Genomic DNA, 24,791 nt, shown 5'->3' on the forward strand with positions numbered 1-24,791 from the left:
GGAAGGAATTTGATTCAGGATTTATATTCCACTGGCTTGCATATACCACAGTGTAAGTATCTCCAGATCCAAAACAATAACAACAATTAAAAAAGCGCCTACATTTCCTTCTATTTCCTGGCTTGCCAATAATAAGTCCCTGCAGAGGGGAGCTTGGCTGGTGGTGTTTTGTGATTTCTCAGATAACAAGAGCTTCACATTTCTGTGGAATTCCCATTTGCCAGTGAGCTGCTGCTGCTGCTGCCCTGATTGATATATGACTGCAATGGCACTTTTCCATTTGACATTCCCTCTCTCTCCCTCTCTCTCCCCCTCTCTCTCTTAAACAACAGCCCTAACTTTTGTGTGTTGCAAATATAAAAGGCAAGCCATGTGACAGAGGGACAGAAGAACAAAAGCATTTGGAAGTAACAGGACCTCTTTTTAGCTCTCTGAAGAGTTCAAGGGGAGGAAGGAGTGGTGCATTTACCAAAGGTAAGCACACAAATTAGAGATTCCTACAGATTTTGAGTATTACGTGGACTTAAACTGGGTGCTTACTGTCTTTCTCTGACATACATGTTGTCCTTGTACCATTTTTTTAACTCTAGTGTGTCTAAATGGAAACGACACAGCTCTAGTACCTGTGTCTCCTTCTTTTCCTTCTACCTTTATCTCCTGTCCTAAGGATGCCTGTAAGCAGTCAAATAGGTAGCCCAGGGTGCTTCTGAGCAACTTGGTTAAACATCAATTCTTGTGAGCATGCCGGGCTCCTGCCTGCAGCTCTGTGGCTGTATGTCTTTGGAGTGAATGGACAGGCTGGACTCTGCCCTTAATTCATGGAGAGAGCCCTGGTATCGCCAGCACCCTCTTTGTCACACTGCAACAGGGCTCTATGAGCACAGGCAAGCCAGTTAGTTTAAAGATGGACTGTTTACTTTTATCACTCCTTACGCATGCTGTGCTCTTGCCAGTCATCTGCTGGAGTGCTTGGAATAATTTGAAACAACAGGCAACATTTATTTCTAGCTTTGTGTGTCACGCTTCGAGGGAGCACTCTTAATTTGCACATTATTATTTACCCAAACTTCTGCGAGGCTTTCCCTGTGGGGTGGGCTGGTTGTGCATTAGGACAGATTTAACATACACTCTTGATTGGCTGAAACCTGTGAGGGAAGCCACGGTGTTTGCCTTTGCTGTAATGCCGAGGGGTATATTTAGTAGGTAGCCGACCCCGTCAGCGTGACACGTAATGCGGCGTGGCTGTGCAGCCGGGAGCTGACAGGGAGGATGCTGCAGGACCCCAGACCGCCAGCTGAAGGAGAGAGGGAGGCTCTCCTCCGTTCCCGGCAGATCATTTCCCTGTGTGTCACCGCCAGAGGCACGAGTATAGCTGTTCTCTGTTTCTTTGGGACAAAAGAAGAGTTTCACTGTTATGAGCCCAGTGACAAAGTGTCAGTGTAGTGGCACTGCGAGGTTCGGGAACGGACACTGCCCCAGGGGATCCTGGCTGAGGAAGAGAGCCCCGTCTCCCTGTTGGGATTCAGGTGAGTGAATTCATCCTATAAAGGTTCAAATGAATGGGTCCAGTGGCAAATAACAGAGCAACAAAGATAAACCATGTGCAGACCAATCTCAGTCCCGGGTTAGGTAAATGCTGCAGTGTGTGCTGGGGGGGCAATTTTCCTGTGGCAAATCTGAATTTACAAGATGGTGTATGTGTGGACTGACTCTCAAGGGACTGTCAGGCAGATTTCTTATCCTACCCCTCAAGTTCATTTAAAGGGGTCTCATAACACCCCCATAACACGTCTTATTTGTTTCTACTTGAGACAGATGGCATGGCAAGTAACATTTTAAGGTTTCTGCAGCTCTTGAAAGATGAAAAAAAATGTTTCCTATATGATAAATGTTACTTACAGTTTCTAAAGCTTTGCAACTGTCCCAGTGGCTGAGAGGTAGGAACTCAGCATATTGAAAAAGGACAGGCAAATAACTATTTAAAACCAGTAGTGGGGACAATTCACTTGAAAGCAAATGATTATTTGAAACCAGCAATGGGGACAAATTAACTTCAAATCAGTTCCTTATTGCAAAGTTACTTTCTAATAGAAGTAACCCAGCTGTCTAGTTTGGTCAATAAAAGTGGATATAATAATCACAGTGCTGTTATTTGTCCCTCCTCAAAAGAATATAAGAATATCTACATTTCAGGACCTCTTTTTTTTTTTCCCCTTTCTTTTAAGTTACTAATGATGCTCAATGCTCATTTGTGTGCAGGCTGTGTGATCTTACTCATATCTGTGAGTAGTTATACACATGAATAATTCCCTGGACCTAAATAGAACTATTTGATGAGTAATTACTTACCAGCTTGAATCGGGGGTTCCCAATGTGACTTATACATACATGGACATGCTCTTGCTGGAATAATGAAATCTGACTTACGAAACTGGTACCATAAAACAATGCTTTAAATATTTTCCAGTTAAAAGTAAATCTGTGAGGAGTAGATGTTTCAAAGATGCGTTTACAAAGTAAAATGCAATTTGATTTAGGGGCAGGGTATAATCAGGAGCTGGTGCTGATTAGTTACAAGCTCATTTCTCTACCTGAAGGTGTCCCACGTAGGTTTCCTGGTTTTGGTCAGATGCCTGTATGCTGCTGACTGCCCCTTGCAGAGCAGGATACTTGTTATGGGTAGTCTTGTGTACAGTTTGCAGTAGCAGCGCTCCAGGTAGCTGCTTATGCATGGCTGATTTCCACAAAAGCTACCTGTCCCACTGGAACAATCCCTCACCTGCCGTTGAGGCTTGTGATAGCATCTGTATGTTCCTGCCTGCTTGTGTTGCCAGGATTGCAGTCTCTTTTGCCCAGGTGGGAGCTCACATTGATACCTACCTTGACTCATTTGACAGGCAGTCCTCCTGGACTTGGCTTCATTCCCCACTTCCCCTGAGGCTGATTTTGTTCCCTTCCTGGCTTGTCTGCTCTCAGATGCACTAGGAAGTGCTCAAGGTTGTTCTTGGACCTTGAAAGGAGTTGACTATCTATGGTGCAAAGCTTGCATGAAGCCACTGAGACATTTGTTTTTGCAACAAATCTAGTGGATTACTTGTTTAACTGTAAATAGAAAAAAATTCATCTCTCCCCACACCCAAATATCCCTATTGTAATTACAATTATAAATATTTGATAGTTGTATTATCAGTGTTACAAATTCCCCTCTCTCTAATGTCCTCCTGATTATGAGGAGAGTCTTGAGTTTTAAAAAAGTTTTGCTACATGAGGCTGTGCCACAGACCCATGTTATTTGAGCAATCCACCTCTTGAGCGTGGCTGGAAGTGGCCACATCAAAGGAAGACATAGAGACCCCGTGGCAGGCAGCTACAGGGCAACTCGCTGTGGCAAAGGATTTTTCCCTAACCCCATCAACTGAACCTTCAGCATCCTAAGAGTTTATAGCCCTTCCAAAAGCTCTTTAAAAGTAAAACCTCTGTGACTGTAACCCTCCCATGCATAACAGCTCCTTTTGCTGAGCCCAGCTCAACTTTTGCCCTCTGTGATATCTTGTTCCATCGGATCGTTGTCGGTTGTGTAAACATGTGTTTCTTTTCATCAGTGTTAAGTGTTCTGCCTCTCAGATCCCCTATCCTTCTCCATGTCCTGGTATCTCGGGATGGGGTGAATATCCATGCCCAGATCACCTCTTTTTTTCTGCTGCCTGACTTTCCACTTGACAGTCCTTTTGCTGAAACTCAGCTCAGTGTCAGGAGAAAGGTTTAGTTGGGTCAGGTTAGTGTGGGTGTCTGAGCCAAGAGCACTTTGCCTGTATTCTGTACATGTATATGAAGAGATGCTGCAGGCTCCTCTGACTATGATCAGCTGTTATTTCCTTTTTATCTGTGTCAGTGTGGAACATATTAAAATTTCTCAGTAGTGGTATGTAAGGAATCCCTCTGATGCCCCACCTCTAACTTAGCAGAACAATAAAAGCAAGGTTGTAGTAAGCCTTTGAGCAGCTGCCTGTCTATATATTCCCTCTTTTTTCACATCATCTAATTCAGACTATTATCTGGGTAGCAGTGGCACTACCACTTCCAGACACCATCAGTCCTTGTCCTGTTTGTTGGAATTCCGTTGTGTGGCATGGAGATCTTTTCTACCACAGGCAAGCGTAGCCTCTCTTCTGGTGTCAGGGCTGCTGGTGCCATGGAGACACCGGTCCTAGGAATTCCTCCTCATCGCTATTTTTCAGCTTCCTTTTGTTAGTTTTCTTTTTGCATCAGTCATTGTTACGGCTCACACTTGTCACGTTTACGTGCTCATTAGTACTGAGCTGCAGACCGTGTGAGCCCAGCAGCGTGGAGGCAGCACAGGTTATGTTGCCCTTTAAGACGCGAGTTGAGGATCTGAGTTAATGCCTCAGCTCTGGTTTGGCAAAGGTTAAGCATACCATGGCAGTGACAATCACATTACTGTCATAGCAGCACGGCTCAAAGGGAGTGGGACCTAGGGGAACACTGCTCCCCTTGTTAGAAGACATAAAATTGTTACCATGAGCCAAATATTTAGGTTCCCTAATTATTAGAAGTATATGGATGGTGGTCTGAATTTTGCCTGTGTATAAAGGAAGAAAGGATTTTGCCCCAAACATCAGAAAAGAGGGAACATCCCCTTCCATCATGTGCTGTCTCCAGAATGCATAGCACTCTGCTGGTCCCAGTGGCAGGGAAGTCTTTGCTTAATATTAAAGAATAAGAAACTCATTCCTACCTTTGCATCTATTGATAATTACAGCCTTTGAGTTCTCTGTAAGATATGCAAAAACCAGGGAACAAACCCCACCCACCTGCTTTCAACACACTCCAACAGGTAGAGGACACATGCCTGAATGCCCTAGACCTCTCTCAGCAACTTGTAATTTGGCCAAGAGTCATTTTGCCTCATGTTGGGTCATAAGACTAAAGTAGAGGTAATTACTGAAGCAAATCCTATAGCTAATGCCTGGCTGGGAACATTTGCACTGCAGCCAGCAGCCAGCCTTGCTGGTTTGCCTCCCGGGAGGGATGGGCACCCTTACTTAGACACCTCGGCACTGTGCCTGGTGCTTCACTAAGGAGTGATGGCATCCAGAACTCTCTGGATGACCAAGTGGAAAACTGTATTCCTCTCCTGTCCCAGACTCAAGACCATGACTACTCTGATATTCAGCAAGACACAAGAAGAAAGAAAGAATCCAAGGCTGGCATCACCTCACCATTAAATGGCTCTACTGGCTCATTAGAGAGATATCCCATGCATGCCCCTAATCAATCTATTTAAAGTTTCCTGGAAGCAGGAAAAGGAAAGAAAAAAATACAAGCACTCTTTTGTCCCCCAGTAGTTATTCTTTGTGAGTGCATTAAATCCTTTTCTCTGTGTTGGCCTGTGCCTGTCTGCTGGCCAGGTGCCAGCTTGCAGTACCCACTAGGGTTTGTTATTTCAACCGCCTAGCAGGAAGGCACGGTTAGCTCCCCCTCTCCCACCTACCTGAAGGGCTGGAAATACTCTTGGAAACTTCAAAAGGAGAGGGAAGCTCAGCCCAGCTCAAGTGCTGTTCAGATGAATTTGTTCCATCTCATGCACTGGGTCCCTACGATGTGAACACTTATGGGGGCCTTACACGAGCTGCCCAAGGAACCCAAGGAACCCAAGGAACCAGTCCCATGAGTGCCTATCCCATGCATTCTGATGCTCCCAGGATGCTTCCATTATGTTGCTGCAATAACTATGTTGTTTGTTATGCTTCAAATGCCATGATCTTCCTATTTTTCTTTTTTCAATCTGCTTACAGTCACAGGTACTCATCTCCTGAAATATTAAAATACGTAAGGAAGCCTCACAGCAGAAAATGATTTACAGGAGTTTTTCTCATCTACCAGATCGGTGTGTTTGACATTCTGATTGTCCCTTTTATCTTCTTGGGCTTTGCAGGACAACGTCACAAAGTCACAGAGTATTCTGAGTTGGAAGGGACTCACAAAGATCATTGAGTCCAACTCTTAAGTGAATGGCCTCTAGGGGGATCAAATCCATGACTCTGGCATTATTAGCACCATGTATTGTCAGCAGTCAGATGGTAGGACAGCACAACCTCAGTAGAACCAGAAGATGGGCTTTCCCCCTGTGGACATCCAGAAGAAGACATTTAAGTCCTTTTTTTTGAGCCTGTTTTCCTTCCTGCTCCCTTTTCCCTTCCCCTGTCCTCTTACCCACCAGCTGCTGCCAGCTCTGTCCAGGAGTGCATGTTGTTGGTGTTCTCCCCTTGAAGGCACACACCGCCCTGCAACCTGCTGTGTAAGGGATGGATGGAGCTCCTGTACAATGGGTGAAGATATTCCCCTTGGTGTCAAAGGGGACAAGCTTCAGCACAGCTGGATGTCAGTTGAGCAAACCCTCTTTGGCTTAACAAGGCCTTGGGTGAACATTCACTTATTTAGACCTGTAAGGATCTCACTCAAAATATTTTGTTTGGTATTTGCCCTGTCTCAGCATTGGAAGAAACCTGTTCAAATGCTGCATGTGGAGGCATTTCCCAAACAATTGGAGTTCCCTGTGTTCACCTTCTGCTGCCCAGCTGCCACATGGCCACTCAGTGACTTTGTCGGGTGTTTTGGCAGACAGCTTGCAGAGTGGAGAGAGGATTTTGATAGCCTATATGGGAGGCCAGCTCCTTCCCTGCTGTAACAGAAATGACCACAGTAAAATAACTAGATAAAAAGATTACTGCATTTATTTACTGAGCTAAAAGATACCTTGGAGCTGACAAAGACTCTGAGTTGATTCAGCAGAAAGCAGGATCAGACACAGCATCTCATTTTGGGTTGTCTCTCGTGCTGCATAAACTGTTCTCTTAAATGGCTCGGATTGTCACTTGTACCATTTAGTTTCACAGCACACAGTGCTTCCCAGGCAGTTCCCAGGCATTGTGCCGGTGGTTGTGTGGGCTGGAAGCTGAGTGCTGTGGATGCTGAAGGATCTCTGTGAAGAGACCAAGCCACCCTTGTCATGGCAGTGGAGAATTTAACCCTGAAGAACAAACCTGGTATAGCCTGACTGTAGTTTGCCCAACACAATTGTTCCCTCTCCAGTCCAGACCTTCAACCATGAAGCCCCCAAATCCTCATCTTTCTGGTCTAAACTTTTCCAGATTAGATAAAGCTCTTGAGAAATCTCTTCTGGTCTCATGAAGGACTTTGTGGCTTATTTTTGTCAGAACAGCAGCAGTGAATTGCACACGCACACACACACACATATACACATATATGGTTAGTGACACTTTTTCAGGGCTGGAGTTTGGAGAAACTGAGTAGTCTTGTAACTCTTCTGTTTACATAACAAATTCAGAATGAGGGAACCACATGGTAGGATCCAAGTAATTGTGTTTACTAAATATGCACAGCATGCAAGGCCAGGCTTAAGTTATATATACACACCCCTGTTTCAACGGGATTTTGGCAGCTTCCAAAGCATAAAAAGCATTGAGTGACTTGAACTGTACCCCCATGGTCAAGCAGAAGTCTCGAACACAGAAAATGCACAGCAAATGAAGGCCAAGCTGAACATACGTTCATGTCTAAATCAGGGGGTTCAGGAGCAGGGAACAGCCAAGTAGAAGTACACTGTAAAAGAGCTTTTCCATTGCTCTCTTCCTACCTTCCAGGGTAAAAATGGTACAGATTCAATAGACCTTTGGAGAACTGCTCAGCCCTTTATTTTTTCCAAGATACATAGCAAAAAGGGAATTTCTGTTTACGTTCTCACAAAGTGACTGGCTAAATAATTCCAGATGATGGAATTTTCTTCTGTCCTTAAAGCAAAACAAAACCTTAACCTTCACCACTCTCTAAATGATATTAAGACTATGGTAAGAAATCTTTATTTCAGCATTCAGAAAGCAGTTAACAAGAACAGAGAGTTGGAAAAATAACCCTAACTCTGCCCCTATGTCCATGTGCCATACAGGCTTGAATTGTATGTTAATAAGGTCTTTCTTTGGGATGCTTTCTATTTTTCCCTGAAGTTTTTAGGTAACAGCTGTAGCAGTTTTGGGTAACAGCTGTAACAGCTTTTAGTATGTTATGCCTCTATGAATTCCTGCAAACTAGTTATATAGAAACAGAACTATAAGCCTATTACTAACAAAATGTACTGCCCATATTGGTGAATTCTGAAAAAAAATGTGAAGTAGTGATTTTCATCCACTGTTAGGCCAAATATTTTTGGAGACAATTTCCAGCCTGAGAATATGAAGTCACCTTTTAATCTTTTTCTTTACAGAATGCTGTAAAGAGGAAGCATTTTACCTTCCTTTTTGTTAGCTTGGCAGATGGGCTGTCTACCACAGTTTTTACATGAAAAGAAACTGAGGAAAACACAGCTGAAACAGAAGAAAAAATTTTTTCTATGTGAAATTGTGGATCTTAATAAAAAAGTATATTTTCCAAATGAAACAAAATGTCATCGATTATGATGATTAATGATTACAGGTGTACTTCCTTCTGGTTTTGGACAGAAAAGTAGGCTGGAAACCTCATATGTGAATCCTGATATCATGTGCTGTCTAGGATTTTGTAATTTCAGCATTTCAAAAGGAACACAATCTTTAACTTTAAAAAAAAATAAACTAAGTTCAGGTGAAATGCCATTGCACAATATCAGCTGGATATGGAAAACGTCACGCCAACATATCTCATCATGGTGATGTACCTCTGTGAAAATGTTTATACTTTTTTTACAGAATCAAAAATCTACACTCTAACTTCTGTATTTTTAAATATCCCTCTAGGAATTTTTCTTCCATATATATTATGCATGGCATATGTACTTGAGAAATGTATGTGCATATTTCCCATAGGTATGTCAGGAGATACACCTACACACTCGTTTTGCCAGTATGTCTATCCACAACTGTACACAGCTTTTTCACAGAAGGTAGATCACATTTACATCTGTTTTCTCTCTTTTTTTTTTTTAATAAATATGTGATAACAGTAGGTTTTTTTTCCTCTTTCAAACTATTGTTGCCAAAGCCTGCTACATTTCTTTGCTAGAGAAGTATCAGGGCAATTTTAAAAGACTGTGAAAGTGTTAAAACTTTTTGTTCTGTGCTTATCCTGAAGAAGGTACAGCCATCTTCCTTTTCTCACACTTTTCCTTGTGTCTTTACAGCTTTCTCACAATGTTTTCATGAGGCAAACTCTGTGTCATCCAATTATTTCCTGAAGAAAACTAGAGTGATAAACCTTTGAAAACTGAGCCAGGACTTCAGATTTCTCTCACTGTATTAAATCATACTGATCAAAAACATGGAAAGATATAGAAGCAAAAAATTAACAGTGGGACAGAGAGAATGGGAAATGAGGATCCCTGGATGTAATAACACATGAGATGAGAGCGTCTAATATCAAGTAAATTTATTTGGACAGAGAGGGAATTACTGGGTGTGTAATACTGATTAACTATGTTGGAGAGAGACCTTGCCAAGCAGCATGTTTTGGTCAGCCTCTTTATAAAAAAGAATAGGAATGTAGGTAAAAGGTTAAACACAGAGGAAAAAAAAATTGCATCACTCCTCCTGTTAGATAATCCTTGGGCATCATCTGCATGAACTAGAGTAGAACAGCTCACTTCTGGGAGGGATTCTGTCCCAGCTCCCATGACCGAGAGATTTCTGCCTTACCCTGTAAAAATGTTTGGAGGGATATTTATTGACATGAATGGGACTGTGCATAAATGTATCTGAGAGCCTAAGCATTTTGTGTTGTTTGTTTAAGTTCTTTATAGCAGAAAGACATAGCATTTTTTTTAATGTCACATTTACTGAGGAAAATACACTGGGTCATCTGTCAGACTCGGGGGGAAAAAATATACTATCATTTAAATCTATAGTCCCATAATTGTTCCTTTCCTAGTTAAGCACATGGATAACAGTTTGAAACAACAACAAAAGTGTCCAATACACAGAGCATCTTTGTCTCTCTAATACACAGAGCATCCCTAGTAACATTCCCAGCTTGAGGCTTCGTATGTCACGTCAGCGCCATCCCAACTTGGATGAACTCTGGAAGCGTTTGTCACTGCTGTGCACTCCTCTCACAGAAGTGTCTGAGCAAGCTATAAAGCAACACAAATCATCAAGCACTCTGGTGGGGAGGCCCCGTCGATTCGGGACGTCTGGGAGACGAGTATCAGTCGGTTTAGAGGATTGCCAACAAACAGTTTTGAAAGAGGCTTGTATAAGGCAATAAAGGCACACATCAGATCTTTAAATACTCAAGGGGCTCTGCGGGAGCATTTCTTCAGGAGCAGGGAACTGTTTTATCTTCAGTTTCTCCAGAAAGTCCTTGCACTTTTAAACTGTGCTTGTGAGTATGTTTTGACTGTCCTTCATGGGGCTGTATTTAGATGGGTAATTCACAACTCTTTCAAGCTATAGCTCTTTGTAGTAAAAGTGAAATTAAATCACCCAGTCGAGACTAAGGGCTTTGGGAAAAGGATCAAGGGGTTGTGAAGAAGCAGCTGAGGGAGATGCCCTCCTTCCCCTGCTGGCACAAAGCTCTGGGCAGCATTTCAGGGGCTGTCCTGCACTTATTTCCTAGGGAATCTCCTGGTCTCCAACATGCACCAAAAATCCAGATACCTAGGTAGATAGCCACAGGACTTCACCTAAACATATTTTTTCCCAATTGATAGCTGGGATATACTTAGATATTATGGAATAATACATGTATTTTTCAGATGCTGCGTTTTAATTAACGTGGAAGAGACTGACACTGAACAAGTGCTGCCTGACAAGTAAGCAGGTAAAGCACATCCACACATGTACATGTGAGTTTGGAACTCGGGAGGGCAGGACAGCCAGCAACCTAGTTCTTCCTGCAGTGCAGGTCCATGCTCAGCAAGTTTCCTGGGGGACACTCTGGTTATGCCTGGGCTTGGACCTTCAGCATCCCTTCATCCTGGGTGTGTCCCTTGTCCCTGCAGCACAGAAGCTGCAGGATACAGGCAGACAGCCCCTAGAGCCACAGCTCAACCTGCCTCCAGCCTTTCCATGTGCTACCTAGGCCACGAATTCCCATCTGTAATGCAGGAGGCAGCCTAGCTTTGCCCCTCTTTGACACTTTTAGTGGTTACACAGTCCTTTTGATCTGCAGAAATCTCCGATGTGTTACTATTTACCAGTTTTGAGGGGAACACACCAGGGACATCACCAAGTGAAAAAGATTGGCATTGTATTACTTGTGATGTTAAAAGTCAAAAGGTTCTCCCCAGTGAAAGGATAGAGCAATGCTAAAACTAACAAGGCCTTGACATCTCCTTCCTAATGCCATATTCTCTACCTACTGTGGGAACAATGATCACTCGGAGTGTATATTTTGGGTAGCAAAGGTCCTGTGTGCCTTAATATTATTTATGTCTATTTTCCTCCAGCGGTCTTTTTGGTCAGGGTTGTGATTTATGTTGCTTTTATCCCAGCTGGGCAGAGAGATCCTTTGATGGATTACAATCTCGGCAAACTCCAACGCGAGAAGAAGAATGACAGCTAAGACACTTAAACCAGACTTTTCACCATCCTGGAAAGGAACTGGCTTCCAGGATTTGGAGGTTTTTTAATGCTCTACCTCCCTCTGCTGTTACCAGCGAGAAGTTCCTCGACAATGGGAAATCATGTACTCGCGGCTTCGATTTCCATGCTCTCGCTCCTGGCGATGATGGGAGACACGGACAGTAAAACAGACAGGTCCTTCATGATCGACTCCGACCCCAGCCGCTGTATGAGGCACCACTACGTCGACTCCATCACCCACCCCCTCTACAAGTGTAGCTCCAAGGTAAGGCCTTCCCTCACCTCCTTGCAGCAGCTGCATCAGAGGGGTTGTTAAAATGAACCATTCTGGTTCATTTTCTCTGCATAAATTCCTATCCACCAAAATCTAGGTTTCAGAGACTTAGGGATGCGGACACATCTTGTGTGCACATGAGAACTGGGACTCTCTTTTCACCTTTTCAAAAGGAGGAACACGCCACACATGCAGTAAATGCTAAGATTCAAAGGGGTCTATGGATGAACACTAAGGATTCATTTGGGGTCTCAGCTGAGGGTGCCAAGGAGACAGGCTAGTTTGGAAGTTTAGATCATCCCAATCACCCCCTCCTTCAAACGAGTCTTTAATCTGGAGCATGTAAATTTGTAACTTCAGAGGTGAAGCACTGAGATAAAGAACCAAGCTGTAAAATGGTAGCTAACAAAGACTGTGAAGAGCATTGCTTATTTCCTCCCTGCCCCCCACTTAACTTCAAGGCCTTTATTTTCGTGCAGAATGACACTTGGGTGTTTACTGTAGGCCTTAGGAGCAGACAGAAATACAAAATTGCCTTTCATTTGGGTTTTCAAGCCTGAAAAGTTTTGTGTCAAAATGGTTTACAAGCCTGCGCACGTAGCCTACAGCCATTTATTTCATTGCATGGAGAAGAAGAATGGGGAGAAACAATGGGAAAATCCTTGCTGGTCCCTTTCGTCCTGTCCTAATTTGTTCCATCTGGGTTAATACAGTCTGTACATTCAGGGAATAACTGCCAGAGCCAATGTTTCTGCCAGCCCTGTGCTGGGCAAGAGAGTGATGAGAGGCAGATATGTGACAGGGTTTAGGACAAGAGGGGTGCCTGCCATGTTGCCTGATGGAAAACTCCAGCAGCAGGGATCCTGGGAGCATTAACAAGGAAAAGGATGCCCGCAGTTGAGATGGATGCAGCGCTGGCTGCAGACACCCCCCGGATGCTTTGTGTGCAGAACAAGGCACGTTGCTTCCCATGGTTGGTGCTGGGGTGAGGCAACAGCATAGGTAGCAGCAGATCATAAAACTTAAAATGAAACACAGAGAGAAGTGTCAACAGAAAATACGACCTGCTCGGTGCTCTGTGCCCCCCCTGTGCACCAGGACAGCTGCTGCCCTGGCCATGCTCTTTCAACCAGGCTTTTCCTGTGCCTGCTCACCAGAGAGGCCTCAAAACTGGGCAGAGGGAAAAGCCCTGCTCTGGGTTGCCTTGAAGTGATCTCTCAGCAGTGCCATCTGCCTCACTTTGCCTGATTAACAGCAGTAGGAACCCATAGATTTTTGCCCTGCTGCTTCCAAATCCAAACAGTAAAATCATGCACTACTTGTGATTCAGGAGAGGCCTTTTGATTTGCTTTTAGCTCAGACTAGATCTTCTTACCATGTGGGAAACATCCAGCTTTAACACACAGGACTGCAGAGGTGCGTCTGTTTGTGCAATATTGATGTTATTGCAGTTGGCTCCAACAAGAGGCAAAGCTGATAAGTGTAGGTATGTGGGTGGGTTTTACTTAATGGTGTATGGGTGCTCCAAGTCCTCCCTTCTCTGAGCACTTCAGATCACCAGCTAGACCTGAGGACCCTCAGCTATCCTGGTGGTTTTGTCCAGGAGGGCAATGCTCCACCCAGCTGCCTTCACCCTCCACTCCCTTCTCTGCCAGAGTCCAAAGGCTTTTGCTCCTCATCTGGTTGTCCTGGTGGAGGCTTTTAGGATAGTTGTGTTAGGTGGGGTCTGCTCCCTAGTCCGTGAGTTCAGGAGCTTTGATCTGTTCAGGACTCTGTCAGTGTGCTGCCTGGTGGCTGGGATGTGCCACTGGGTCACTGAGTGCCCACCTTCTCTGCTCCAGCATTGCCACCACCACCCTCTGGGTTTTTCTTAAAACTGTGTCTGCCACAGATGACAGACAGAGGATTAGACGGAAATGAGAATACAGAATGCATTGTAATGAAAACCATATTATTTCAAAACTGAACTTTGAGAAAAAGAGCTGTTGACATAAACATTTGCAATTCTGGCTGAAAAAGCTGGTGATTTTTTTTAAATCAAGCCTTTAATGGAAATTATGTTTGAAAATATTATCACATCTTTTGGCTTCCCAAATTCCACAATGGTTTCAAGAACATTTTTTTAACAATACTGCAAGTTGTGTGGACCTTCTCATGAAGTAGAAAATGAAAACAGTTTCCATAAAAAGTGAAATAATTTTGACATTTCCTAGAAGACTCTATTAGATTAAGCTCTTTTTTTTAAGGTCTCAGGGATCTGAATCATCCTGGTAGACATACAACTTCTGTTCTGGATCTAGCATATAAACAGATGAATATTAGACTTGTTAATGAAAACTAGATGCAATGTCTATTCACATATATATATAGAGAGAGAGTGATAAAATATAAACAAGTAAAAAAATGGAAGGTTCTGTGGGAGTAGCTGTGGGAATTGTGGTACTTCTTGTTTTCACCAAGTTTCCATTGTGAAGCTTGGGCTGACAATGTCAAGCACAGACTTTGCCCTTTTTAGGGGTGATATACTATTTTCACTGAGACATCCTTTTTTACTTCTTATGTTTTCCCTCTCAGTGCAGCATAGAATTACAGAAGACAAAAATTACCTCAGAAATTGCAAGATATATTATATTTGCTGTCCATCCTGATTAAAAAGGATTATGTCCACTTTGCTTCTCTGTGGAGGCTGCCAATAGTATCCACATGGGAAGCAGTTTTGTTAAACATCCAGCCAATATAATTTAATCATTAAAATCCCTTTTGCTTGTGGCCTCAGGCAGGTGATGAAATCAGTTTTCCAAAGCCTTCAGAAACATGGTCCATTACAGTATAAAAGAGACACAAAAGAGGGATGGAAGAAGGCCATTTGTTCCTGAAAAACAGTGTTTTCCTTTGACTTCAAGGAAATATTTGTATCAGTTCATGAGGTATTGCCTTTCCTGACTGTATTGGATTCTGCCTGACCTCTGTCACAGAGACCCACTGGTCTTCATCCATGTGCTGGATTGCCTCTCTGCTGCAACCAGAGCCTCCTAAATTACAGTTTTGGCTGTCACAAGTGCTTTGTCCAGATGTGCCAGAAGTGTGCTACCACTGACAGCCTTGCACTAAAGAATCCAGCCCAGAGAGACACAGACCAGATGAAGAGAGATTTAGCAGATGTTTGAAGACTCATGAGGTAGCTCAGGAGATTTTCAGTAATGCCTGCTTGCAGCCAGGCCATGGATACCGCGTGAAAATCTGTTCTCATGCGCCTCAGCCCATCTGCTGTTGTTGAAGAGTGAAGAAAAGAGGACCACAAACACCATTAATAACAAACCAGTTCACAGCTTCTGGATTTCCAGAATACAGCTCAAATGATCAGAATCAAATATTACCTCAGTTTGCCCTCTTTTGCAGCTATGAGATTGTTGACTTTAAGTAAGAAAACCTATTCTTCCATGGCTGCTCATAGATCCATGTGGTCCCCTTGTTGTAGGACTCTGTTCTTCTGGATCCAGCATCACAAGGTGACACACAAAAGCTCACATGTGCAGGGGATGAGGGGAGCCAAGAGGCACATGTATCAGGTTATAAAATACAAATACCCACATGTTTTTACTATATATACACCCCCTGTATTACTGTGCTATGCCACTACAGCATTACTAATTATTTAGGTGATAATCTCTATTGCACTGTAGTACACCATGCAATAAGCAGCTGGTACAATTGATTAAATGGCAAAGCAAAGCTTTTAAAGTACATGCTATTTCCAGCTCATTTGCACACCTGCCAGAATCCACTGGTGCTGTTCTGGATTTATGAGGAGGAGAAGGTTAAATTTTGCCGAGGACTTCAGGTTAGCCCAGAGGGTTAGAAAGCTATAAAAATGGGAATTTTGGATTTTTTTAATCCTGCAAGCTTGACTTGATACCCTGGGTGCTGTGCCATTTGTAAGAGTTTACACTGTCATCCAGAAACAGGGCATAAACCCAACTCTGTAATGTTACATTATATGAATACTGACCATCACCTTACAAAAAACTAAACAGCCAGCAAAATTTGAGATTAAAATTACAGCCTCCGCAGACTAAGACAAGTTTTTAAAGACAAGGCTTGCAAAGCAATTATAAATGCAGTGGCACATTGAATAAATATTGGCTGGGTTTGCATTAGGAAAGCAGCTGTTTATGAGAAATGTATTGAGACACAGATATGGACACATCAGATAATTCTACCCTATAATTACACTGCTACAAATTTCTGTAGCCCTTCATTCTGTTTCTTGGGGATTTGTTTTTTTCCCCTGGCATTTCTGAAAATACCTGCAGATACAGGAGCAGATGTGTGCCATGAAAAGCCCTCAGGGCAGCAGTACCAGAAGAGGCTGGCTGTTCCAGCTCCAGAAGCATTGGCCATTAGAAGTGACCTTGGCCACACTGTCGTATTTGGGCTGAAATCATAGAATCATAGGAATGGTTGGTTGGAAGGGACTCTGGAGTTCCTCTGAACCTCTGAAAAAGCAACTTCTGGCTGCTGCACATCCCCCTTTGCCACTCCTGAGCAGAGTTCTGCTCTGTTGCCTTTGCAACCTTCGAGCATTTCTCAGTTGCCATTGGATTGCTCTTCACCCTCCTCTTCAGCCAAATCTTTGGGAATAGCCTGTGACAGAGGTCTGGTGAACTGGTCAAAGCAAGGGACCTAACAAGAGCTGTCAAGATGCTAGAAAGGAAACCAACTGGTTTAAATGTCCTAATCTGCTGCCTTTCCTTTGCAAGGCAGGTATCTAATGTGCAGCTGGTATCTAATGTAATACCCTCAGCAGCTGTCTGCCTGGGAAGTGAGTTTTGTTTACCTAGGGGAAATAAATGGGTCTTTATCTGACATTAATGGGGTGCTAGCACTTCAAGAATTGTCTGTTCCCCTGTTCTCTATACTCTAAAGACACTGGTGTTAAGGAGCTTGACATAGCTAAAGCTTGGGTGTGACTCAACACAACATTTCACTGAAATTTCCTTCCCACAATATTACTAGTAACAGCTGCAGTTAATTTGTCTATGAATATGCAGTATCACAGGAAGGAGATCATAAATTTATGCTACAAATCATAAAGGATGGCAAAATTGTCACAGAGCAACAAGAACCCATCTCTTAATTTAACCAAGAAACAAGATGGTATCAACCACAGATCATCAGCTCATGAAGACATATTCCTCGTGATTTCTCTGTGTTGACTACAACTGTAGTTGCTAATATATGAATACATTTCTAAGCAAACCATTTAGCATGCAAGTTCCCTTGGAAGAGTAATTTTTAAGCACTGTACAATGGATGATCAGAGCCTTTCCCATGGACACAGACAGTGCTGGCATTTCCTGCTTAGTATCAGGAAAATTCTCTTTCTCTTTTTATCCTGTCTTTCCTTATGACTCTGACTAAAGAGAAAATCTAACACTTGACATACCTGCTTGCATGACTTGGAGATTTGCAGTCAGTTGAACATGTGTAGTGAAAGAGGCCCAAAAGGGTTTAATGCTGTAAAATATTTGCTGTCACATCTGTAGTTATCATTTCAGATATTCAGGAAAAAAACATGACATATGTGCAGCGTGGTTAAAAGGTAATGTTCTTCCTTAATTATAGGAAAGACAACTGTTTCACTGCCTACTTTGGATGATATAATAGGCTGATTTTGATGTTTATGTTGGTTAAGCAGAATTACCTGATGTGGACTTAATATTTCTGTCCCCATGAAAGTGTAAGGGTTTGTTCAAGCTTGTACAACACTTACCCATTATCAGGGTGGTAACAGCTGTTTCTAACACATAACTTCCTGAGCTTCAGAGGATCCTCTCCAAGATTTATACAGTGCTTAGTGCTCTATCCATCTCCTCTGCTCAACAAGGGGTTGTTGGGGAGTAGGTGACTGCACATGGACTTTCCTTCCTTAGTGCCTCCTGTTGTGTAAGTTCCCTTGTTATGGTCACAGCTCAGATGGTGAACTCAGGAGAAGAAACATGGGGCCTGCACTGCTTTTGGAAAATCTCACTAAGGAACCCTCATGTTTGGCAACAAGTTCATCTTTTTTTTACATTTGCACTGCCTTATGCCATGCAATGCATTTTATACAGATACAACTGATGAAATTATATAAGTATATATGCACGCGTACAATTGCAAATACATATTCAAGGTGATCTTTGTAAAAGGAGGGAGCTAGAAACTTCTTTAAAGCAATAAACTAAGCATCTTCTTTATATTTCTACTTTATGTGCTTATATATCTAAGAATTTGAGACATTTTCCACTAGTATACATGCTCAAAAGGCTGGAAAACCGAAGTATCAGCCTGGCTGATGATTTAAGAGCTTGGCTGACCCAAATCTGGGGTCAGCAAGTCACAGTTGCAGCCACAGCGTCTGGAAAGCAGGGCTGGCTGTGATCATTTGGAGCCCTGAGGTCACTCCAGGTCCTGTTGTCCTCATTGGTGTCAGTGCCAGGGACTCCAGGAGGAGTCCTTGCTTTTCCTCCTGCCCATGTTATCTCCTCTGCTCTCTCAGCTCAGACCCAAAGCACTGCGTGGGACTGGGGTGCTCTCACCGGGGTGGTGGGATGCTGTGACAAAAAACCAGCCAGGCTGGAAGAAGGTAGCCATCTGCTGGTGTTCCCTGCGCTCTAGCAGCCGAGAGGGGGCACGTTTCCTAACCCGTGTCTCTTTTCCTTTGCAGATGGTGCTGCTGGCTCGCTGCGAGGGGCGCTGCAGCCAGACATCGCGCTCGGAGCCGCTGGTCTCTTTTAGCGCGGTGCTGAAGCAGCCCTTCCGCTCCACCTGCCACTGCTGCCGCCCCCAGACCTCCAAGCTGAAGGCCATGAGGCTGCGGTGCTCGGGGGGCATGCGGCTCACGGCCACCTACCGCTACATCCTCTCCTGCCACTGTGAGGAGTGCAACTCCTAGGGGCGGGGTGCCACAGCAGGGAGGGGACTGGCGTGCTGCCGATGGGAAAGGCTCCCAAGAAACAATCCAGAGTCAAGCCGATGCTCCCAGCACACGATTGCAGCAAGGACAGGACTAACCAGGCTGGAATGAATCTGAGAGCTGAAGTGTAAAATACCGTGGGGTGCTGGATGGTGGATGCTGGTACCACGGTGTACAAAGGAGAAAGGGCGAGGACTTGTTTTTGAGAAGCCTTTCTTTTTTTCTGAAAGGATATTTTTGAGAATTTCTTCTTTTTCAGGCTCAGATCTGACTACAGAGCTTTTACTGCTGGCCATGGGCAGCAGGGGAACAGAGAGGGAGGTTAGCTGGATGACAGCACTGAGCTCTGGAAGCCGATACGTTCAGACAGAGGATGGGCATCAGTTCCCACATACAACCTCTTAACCTATCAACTTATTCTCAGTTTCCTACTTATACTGGCCTTCAAAACAAATTGTGCTGTTGGCAAGGGTCATGTGTTACTGATCTAGCAGCTAAGTGCTGGATGACTTTAACTGTGGTTTAGCAGAAATTATAAATAAACCATTGAAAAGTGAACTGGATTTGAAATGCCATGCTGGGAATATCCAGCCCTAGCCAGCTGAAATGATTATTTGCACCGTATGTCATCAGAGTTCAGTGTCTGAGTGACTCTTGAGAAGTAAAAGGTCATGAGATTCACTATTACCCTCTAAAAGCCTAGAAAGGTGACACATCACATCTGTCACAAAGGCCATTATTCAACCTCTAAAACCTAATCAAATATTAAAATAGCACATACTAAATGGAAACATTTCTTAACTTAACTTAAACATATTTATGTACAGAACCAGAGCCACCAAAATGATGACTAAACCTAGGACTTATTTTCATCTATAGCTCTTAGGCCATTGAGCAAATACTATTTTGCCTTTTAAAGGCAGACAATCCCAAACACAGGGGAATCACACTGATGTCCCTGTGGGAAGTTTAAGGCAGAGTCTGAGTCCCAGTGTTACGCATTCAACGGCAAGGGCTGTGTTTCAATTTACTTAATGATCTGCTGCTACTTGGTGTCCTGTCTGACTCACCATTTGGCTTGGCAGCTGGTCCCTATGCCCGCTTGTCCTTTGTGCTCACACAAGGATGTAAGAGGCTGAGGTGGGGTTAGCACAAGCCTACAATCTGTAGCAGAAGCTGTCCTACAGCCAGGACATCAGAGCTGTGGGGTGTTGCAGAGCATGGGTAGCCAGTGGTTCTCTGCAAGAAGCGAGGCCATGAGCTGCTTTCCCCTGCAGGACCATTGCAGAAAGAAATGCCTCGAGGAGCTGAATGAATTGCAGCATTCGGTAGGGTATAAGGATCTCAAAATAACAGGGGATCCGAAGTTTGGGAATGGTATTTGGTATTTGCAGAGAAACTCTGTCCCTCCTCCATTAACATGAGATGTTAAGGAAGGTTCATTCACAGTCTCTTGTGTCTGCAAGGAAACAATATAATTGTTCTTGTCTAATACTTCAGTTCTTCTCTTCTTAAATGGCAGCACATGCAGTCAGACAGCAGCATGTCTGTGATGTTCACATAAAACCAACGGAGCCATTGTTTTGACAGAAAGTCATGAAGGTGTTGAGAGCACCTCTGCTGTGTAAGGATTCATGGTCTGTAGCCCCTGCATGCATAGTCCTACAGTTATTCCCTGGGATAGGCTGGGTTGGCTCCCATGCACAGCAATGACTGGCAGGGCCCCACGGTAAGGACAGGGAGTCCTATCCAAGAATAGGGTTCAGTCCATCTGTTCAACAGCATCCAGTTTTTCTGCAGCAAATGCCATATGCAGGAGCTCAAGGATGCACACTGCCATTGCAGGGAACTCCCAAGGCCAGTCCTCCTGTGGTTACATTGGAGTTACTGTGGGTGGTCAGGCAAAAACAAATTCCTTTGCCTCTGCCATCTGACGGTGGATATGCAGGGGGTGTGAATGCAGAGGTGACAGACACTGGCCTTGCAAGCCAAATCCTGGAGTACAATGGCAATCAGTAGTGGAAAGGGATGAGGGACAGGTACGACTGCAGACACCAGCTGAAGAGGTTTGTGATTCATGGGAAGGACTGTCTCTGTCTTCTGGAGATGGCCTGGAGATGGCCAGTTTTCAATGACACAGAGCTGTGGGCAAACAAAAGAGTGAATCAAAGTGCTGGAAGCTGAGGGGCTCAGATTAAAATGTCAAATCCAGGACTGATGAGCCCCAGTGAGCTCATTAGACACCATGCACTGTTTCAGGATTGTCAGTCATTCTTCTCACATCTGATGCATGGTCTGAACATCAAAGGGCGAGCGAAGGGAGCGTGATCTGGGCATTATCACCAGACTACTTTATATGAAAGATCATATGTGCGTCCCTTTCCCACTCTCTTTCAACCTCCAGCATCTAAAGATCCCATTATCCAAAAAAGCACCACCCCCTACTGTTAATTATATATAGAAAATTCCAGTCCTTATCTGAAACATCAGCAATACCTTTGATAACCAAATAACTGTACTGCAAAATATGCATGACCTCTAAGCAGGGGTATAGAGGCTGCTGCACACAAACAGAGCTATGCAGTTGTCTAAGGAATTGGGAATGTTTGGAGGGTCACTGCTATATCCAGCATCACCTCCCCCCGGGTTGGGCTGCCACTGGTCTCCTCTGCCAGTGCAAAATGAGGGGGCTGTGACACGAAATTTGGGTGCAGTTTGCAGCACTCCTGCATGGCTGCAAATGGCTAGGCTGGCTGGCTGGGACACGGCAGGACAGCATGGCCCTGACCGTGGTCCTCTGGGGAGGAGAGAGGAGGGGGTTGAGCTTAGACCATGCCTGAGAGATTTAGCAAAAAAGAGAATATTAACAGTGAGAGAAGAGCTTGGCCGGTATTTATTCCCACATCCCCCTCGCTAACACAGTGCCAAAGCTATATTTGCTCAAATAGGTCTCACAGAAGATATTTGTGTTTCGACAAAAGCTTTTTTTCCCCCTCTCACCCCCACATTCCATGCACTTCTGCTTGGTTCCTCTAATGAAATCATCACCTTGGGACCTCAAAGGCCATTGCCAAGCATAAATGTTGAGGTGAATTTAGCATTATCTAATTGAACTGCTGAGCTGAATAACTGCATGGAAAGAACAGAACAGAAATTATGAATGACAAGACAAAACATACCTGTAAATAGCTAGAACTTGATATTAAACAGTGAATTAAACTTTCAAATTCTCCTTTTGGCTTTGTCAGGCAATCTTCATATTAACATTTAAGAAAAGGAGGAGCTATTCTTCAAAACCAAGTGCACCAAAGTCAGTTATAAAACTATATTTTGACACTTTTTTTTTGTCAGCATTTTAGGCAACTAGGTGCTGACTGAAGCACAAAGGTGCTACCTGAGGTAAAATTCAGGTGGTGTATTGAAGCAAATGAAAATGAGGCTTCGGGTAAAAACTACAGGATCTGGCTCATATCTCATAGTGAGAAGGAGTCTAAATAGTGCTTGGAGATGAATTGGCTTCCTGATTTATTAGTCTGACACCACTGCGGATACTTAAGCTCTGTTTTTCAAGTCAGAATACTGTGTAAGTGCTTCTTAAATTGAACAACAGGGAGGACAATGCCCAGTTTTTTAGATAATGTTTTGGGGCTTTTTCTTTGCTAAAGCATCCTTTTGCTGGCACTTGAATGAGAAGGCTTTGTCCTTTTTTCCCCCCTCACTGCACCTCACCTTTCAGACACTGCCTTCCCCCACAGAAAGGCTGGTTCAGCTGTGATCATCCTGTGGTCTGCTCAAGATGAGATGTGATACAGACTTTCGACTGTCACCACCCTATGCCCTCCTTCCTTTTGATTAACTTTCTGAGTCCAGCTTGGCTTTTGAAAGCCACCTGTCCCCAGCAGTGGTGGTGTTATGTTTCAGCTGGATTGACTGTACTCATGGAGACCAGAGGGAAACACCAGAGCTCTGGTGGGACCCTTTGCTTGTAAGAAAAGCCTTATAATGCCTCTGTAGTTTTTGCCATTCAGAAATAATCTGTGATTTGCCTGGACAAAAAAGCCCATGGCCTATCAAATTTTATTTATTCTGTTCCCAGCTTCAGTGGGTTAAGCACTTAAAGCTGCACAGACACAAAACCAGTTTGCTGGTTCAACCTTTATATGGATCACTAAACTGAAGAACTCCCTTCTTTCCTGGAGATGTGGCCCCTGACCTTCCTTACACCACCTCACCCTGCCTGCTGATCTAGAAGAACTGCTGCAAGACAAGGGTTCCTGAGCCTGGCTGTCTCTCAGTGGCCTTTATCAGGGCTTTTGTAAGCTGCTGTCACAGGGCTCAAGGCAGTGAAGGAGAGGCCAAATTTGCTGACATCCATGGAGCACCACAGCCTGTGCTGGGCTTTCATATGAGCCTTAGTTGAGACCTGTGCACCAAATCCTTGCAGATTTACCATGAAGCCGTGAAGCTCAGGCAGCACTGTGTAACCTGCAGCCAGAATATTTTTGTGAAAGAGGAGAGAAATAAAAGAGGTTACTGTCCCATAGCAATAGTCTGCTGCTCTGCTGCTCTGTGTGTCTAACTTCAGTTCTTAGTCCCTCATGTGAGAAAAGAGAGGCCCCTGAGCTCCCTCCTGTGGGTGTTTTTTCAGTAACTAGTCCTACATGTTTAAAGACAGTAGTTTCTTACTGAAATTGCCTAAAATGGGATTAAACCCTCTAGGAAACGCAGTTCTGCTTGATAAAGAATTTTTCCTCCGACTTGGGCCCTAAGTATTTTCGAAAAATCCAAATGCCATTAAAAAACTCAGTGTAAGGGGAGGGGGGTGATGCTATGACTTTCTTTGACTCTGGAAGTATTTAAAAGACAAGGGGCTGACAGCCTTCTCAGATAGATTGCATTATAGCTAACAGGCCAGAGAGACCTCTGTCTGAAACTGTGAGACTGGAAATTTCCCAGGTAGGTGTCTAACTGTATTAGAAATTAAATTTGAAAAATCCACACAAATAATATTGAATACACATTTAAAGTACTTTAGGTATTGAGATGATGTCCTTACTGCCTGCTTTGTTCTTTGAAAATGACATAAAAATGCTTTTTCAGAACTCAAACATTCACAAGGGCAATCGGCCCCACAGTTTTACTGAGGGGTTTGGTACTATTAGAAGTAATAACTCTTGATCCCTGTGTCATATTCCTGTGTACTTATATGCACAAAACAAGGCTCTGTTTCACAGGCATCTCTCTTTAGCCTCATGTCCTTCTACCATTTCCAAAAGCCTGGAGAGGAGCAGAGACCTCTCCTGGACCCTCTCTACCACTCTTAGAAAGCAGCTGTTTTCCACCACTGTTTGTAAGATGTACAAAATTTAGCAAGCAGTTGGCCTGAATCACTCCTCATTCTCCTGAAAGGAGACATCCCAGTAAGTGCCCAAATCCTCCTGAGTCCCTCAGCTGACTGCTCAAATACAGCTCTCTGTGGTCACATCAGGGGTCACTTGTTGGAGCCAAACAAATATTCCAGACATAAAGTTCTATAGCTCCTTGTAGAGAAGGGATCGGGTTGATCCCATACCTAGCTTCATGGCTATGTTTATTCTTTTCATCTGTTCTTTCTATTGGTCTCATTTATTAAATTGCAGATGTTCCCAACTCTTGTTTTGATCCCTTTAGAGTATTGACAAAGAGGTTATAGGCACTTTAACAAAATTGTTGTATGGTGTTTAGAAATTATGCCCTTTCTCATCTCTGGAATAATATTTAAAAAGGCAGTTCTCTTCTACAGACTCTAACTGTGGGAAAAATACATCAGAAGATGAAACACAGCAGAGAACATTCGGGGGAAGTAAGACACCATATTCTACACTTTGATGAAATGACAGTAAGGGATTTTCTTTAGCCAAAAAAATTCCCATAATTAATACTTAATTGAATAAACACAGTGAATTCTGAGAGGGATTTTTCAAAGGTG

At 43.7% G+C, this 24,791-nt stretch overlaps 1 protein-coding gene across 8 annotated transcripts; it reads left to right on the forward strand.

Moving 5' to 3' along the window:
* Positions 1 to 344: 344 nt before the first annotated feature.
* Positions 345 to 23,472, forward strand: NDP (NDP, norrin cystine knot growth factor). 8 transcript variants are annotated; one of them, XM_017811056.1, is made up of 5 exons: positions 346 to 474; positions 1,201 to 1,526; positions 10,763 to 10,819; positions 11,501 to 11,856; positions 18,575 to 23,472. In XM_017811056.1, the coding sequence occupies exons 4-5, from the start codon at positions 11,638 to 11,640 to the stop codon at positions 18,800 to 18,802; spliced, it is 447 nt and encodes a 148-aa protein (XP_017666545.1). In that variant the 5' UTR covers positions 346 to 474; positions 1,201 to 1,526; positions 10,763 to 10,819; positions 11,501 to 11,637; the 3' UTR covers positions 18,803 to 23,472. The 8 variants fall into 8 exon arrangements, with proteins under 8 accessions (XP_017666539.1, XP_017666540.1, XP_017666541.1 ...); XM_017811050.1 differs by lacking the exon at positions 10,763 to 10,819 and having other exon boundaries at positions 345 to 474; positions 11,666 to 11,856; XM_017811051.1 differs by lacking the exon at positions 10,763 to 10,819 and having other exon boundaries at positions 345 to 474; positions 1,204 to 1,526; positions 11,666 to 11,856.
* Positions 23,473 to 24,791: the final 1,319 nt, after the last annotated feature.

The sequence above is a fragment of the Lepidothrix coronata genome, unplaced genomic scaffold (genome assembly GCF_001604755.1).
Source record: "Lepidothrix coronata isolate B3197 unplaced genomic scaffold, Lepidothrix_coronata-1.0 Scaffold30, whole genome shotgun sequence".
Taxonomy (NCBI): Eukaryota; Metazoa; Chordata; class Aves; order Passeriformes; family Pipridae; genus Lepidothrix; species Lepidothrix coronata.

What these genes read in the sequence shown, in the direction of transcription:
- NDP (XM_017811050.1), top strand. Translation starts at nt 1,415, where the DNA reads ATGAGCCCAGTGACAAAGTGTCAGTGTAGTGGCACTGCGAGGTTCGGG. An exon ending in GTCTCCCTGTTGGGATTCAG is followed by an intron (nt 1,527 to 11,665) that starts GTGAGTGAATTC and finishes TGCTGTTACCAG; the next exon opens with CGAGAAGTTCCTCGACAATG. An exon ending in TCTACAAGTGTAGCTCCAAG is followed by an intron (nt 11,857 to 18,574) that starts GTAAGGCCTTCC and finishes TTTCCTTTGCAG; the next exon opens with ATGGTGCTGCTGGCTCGCTG.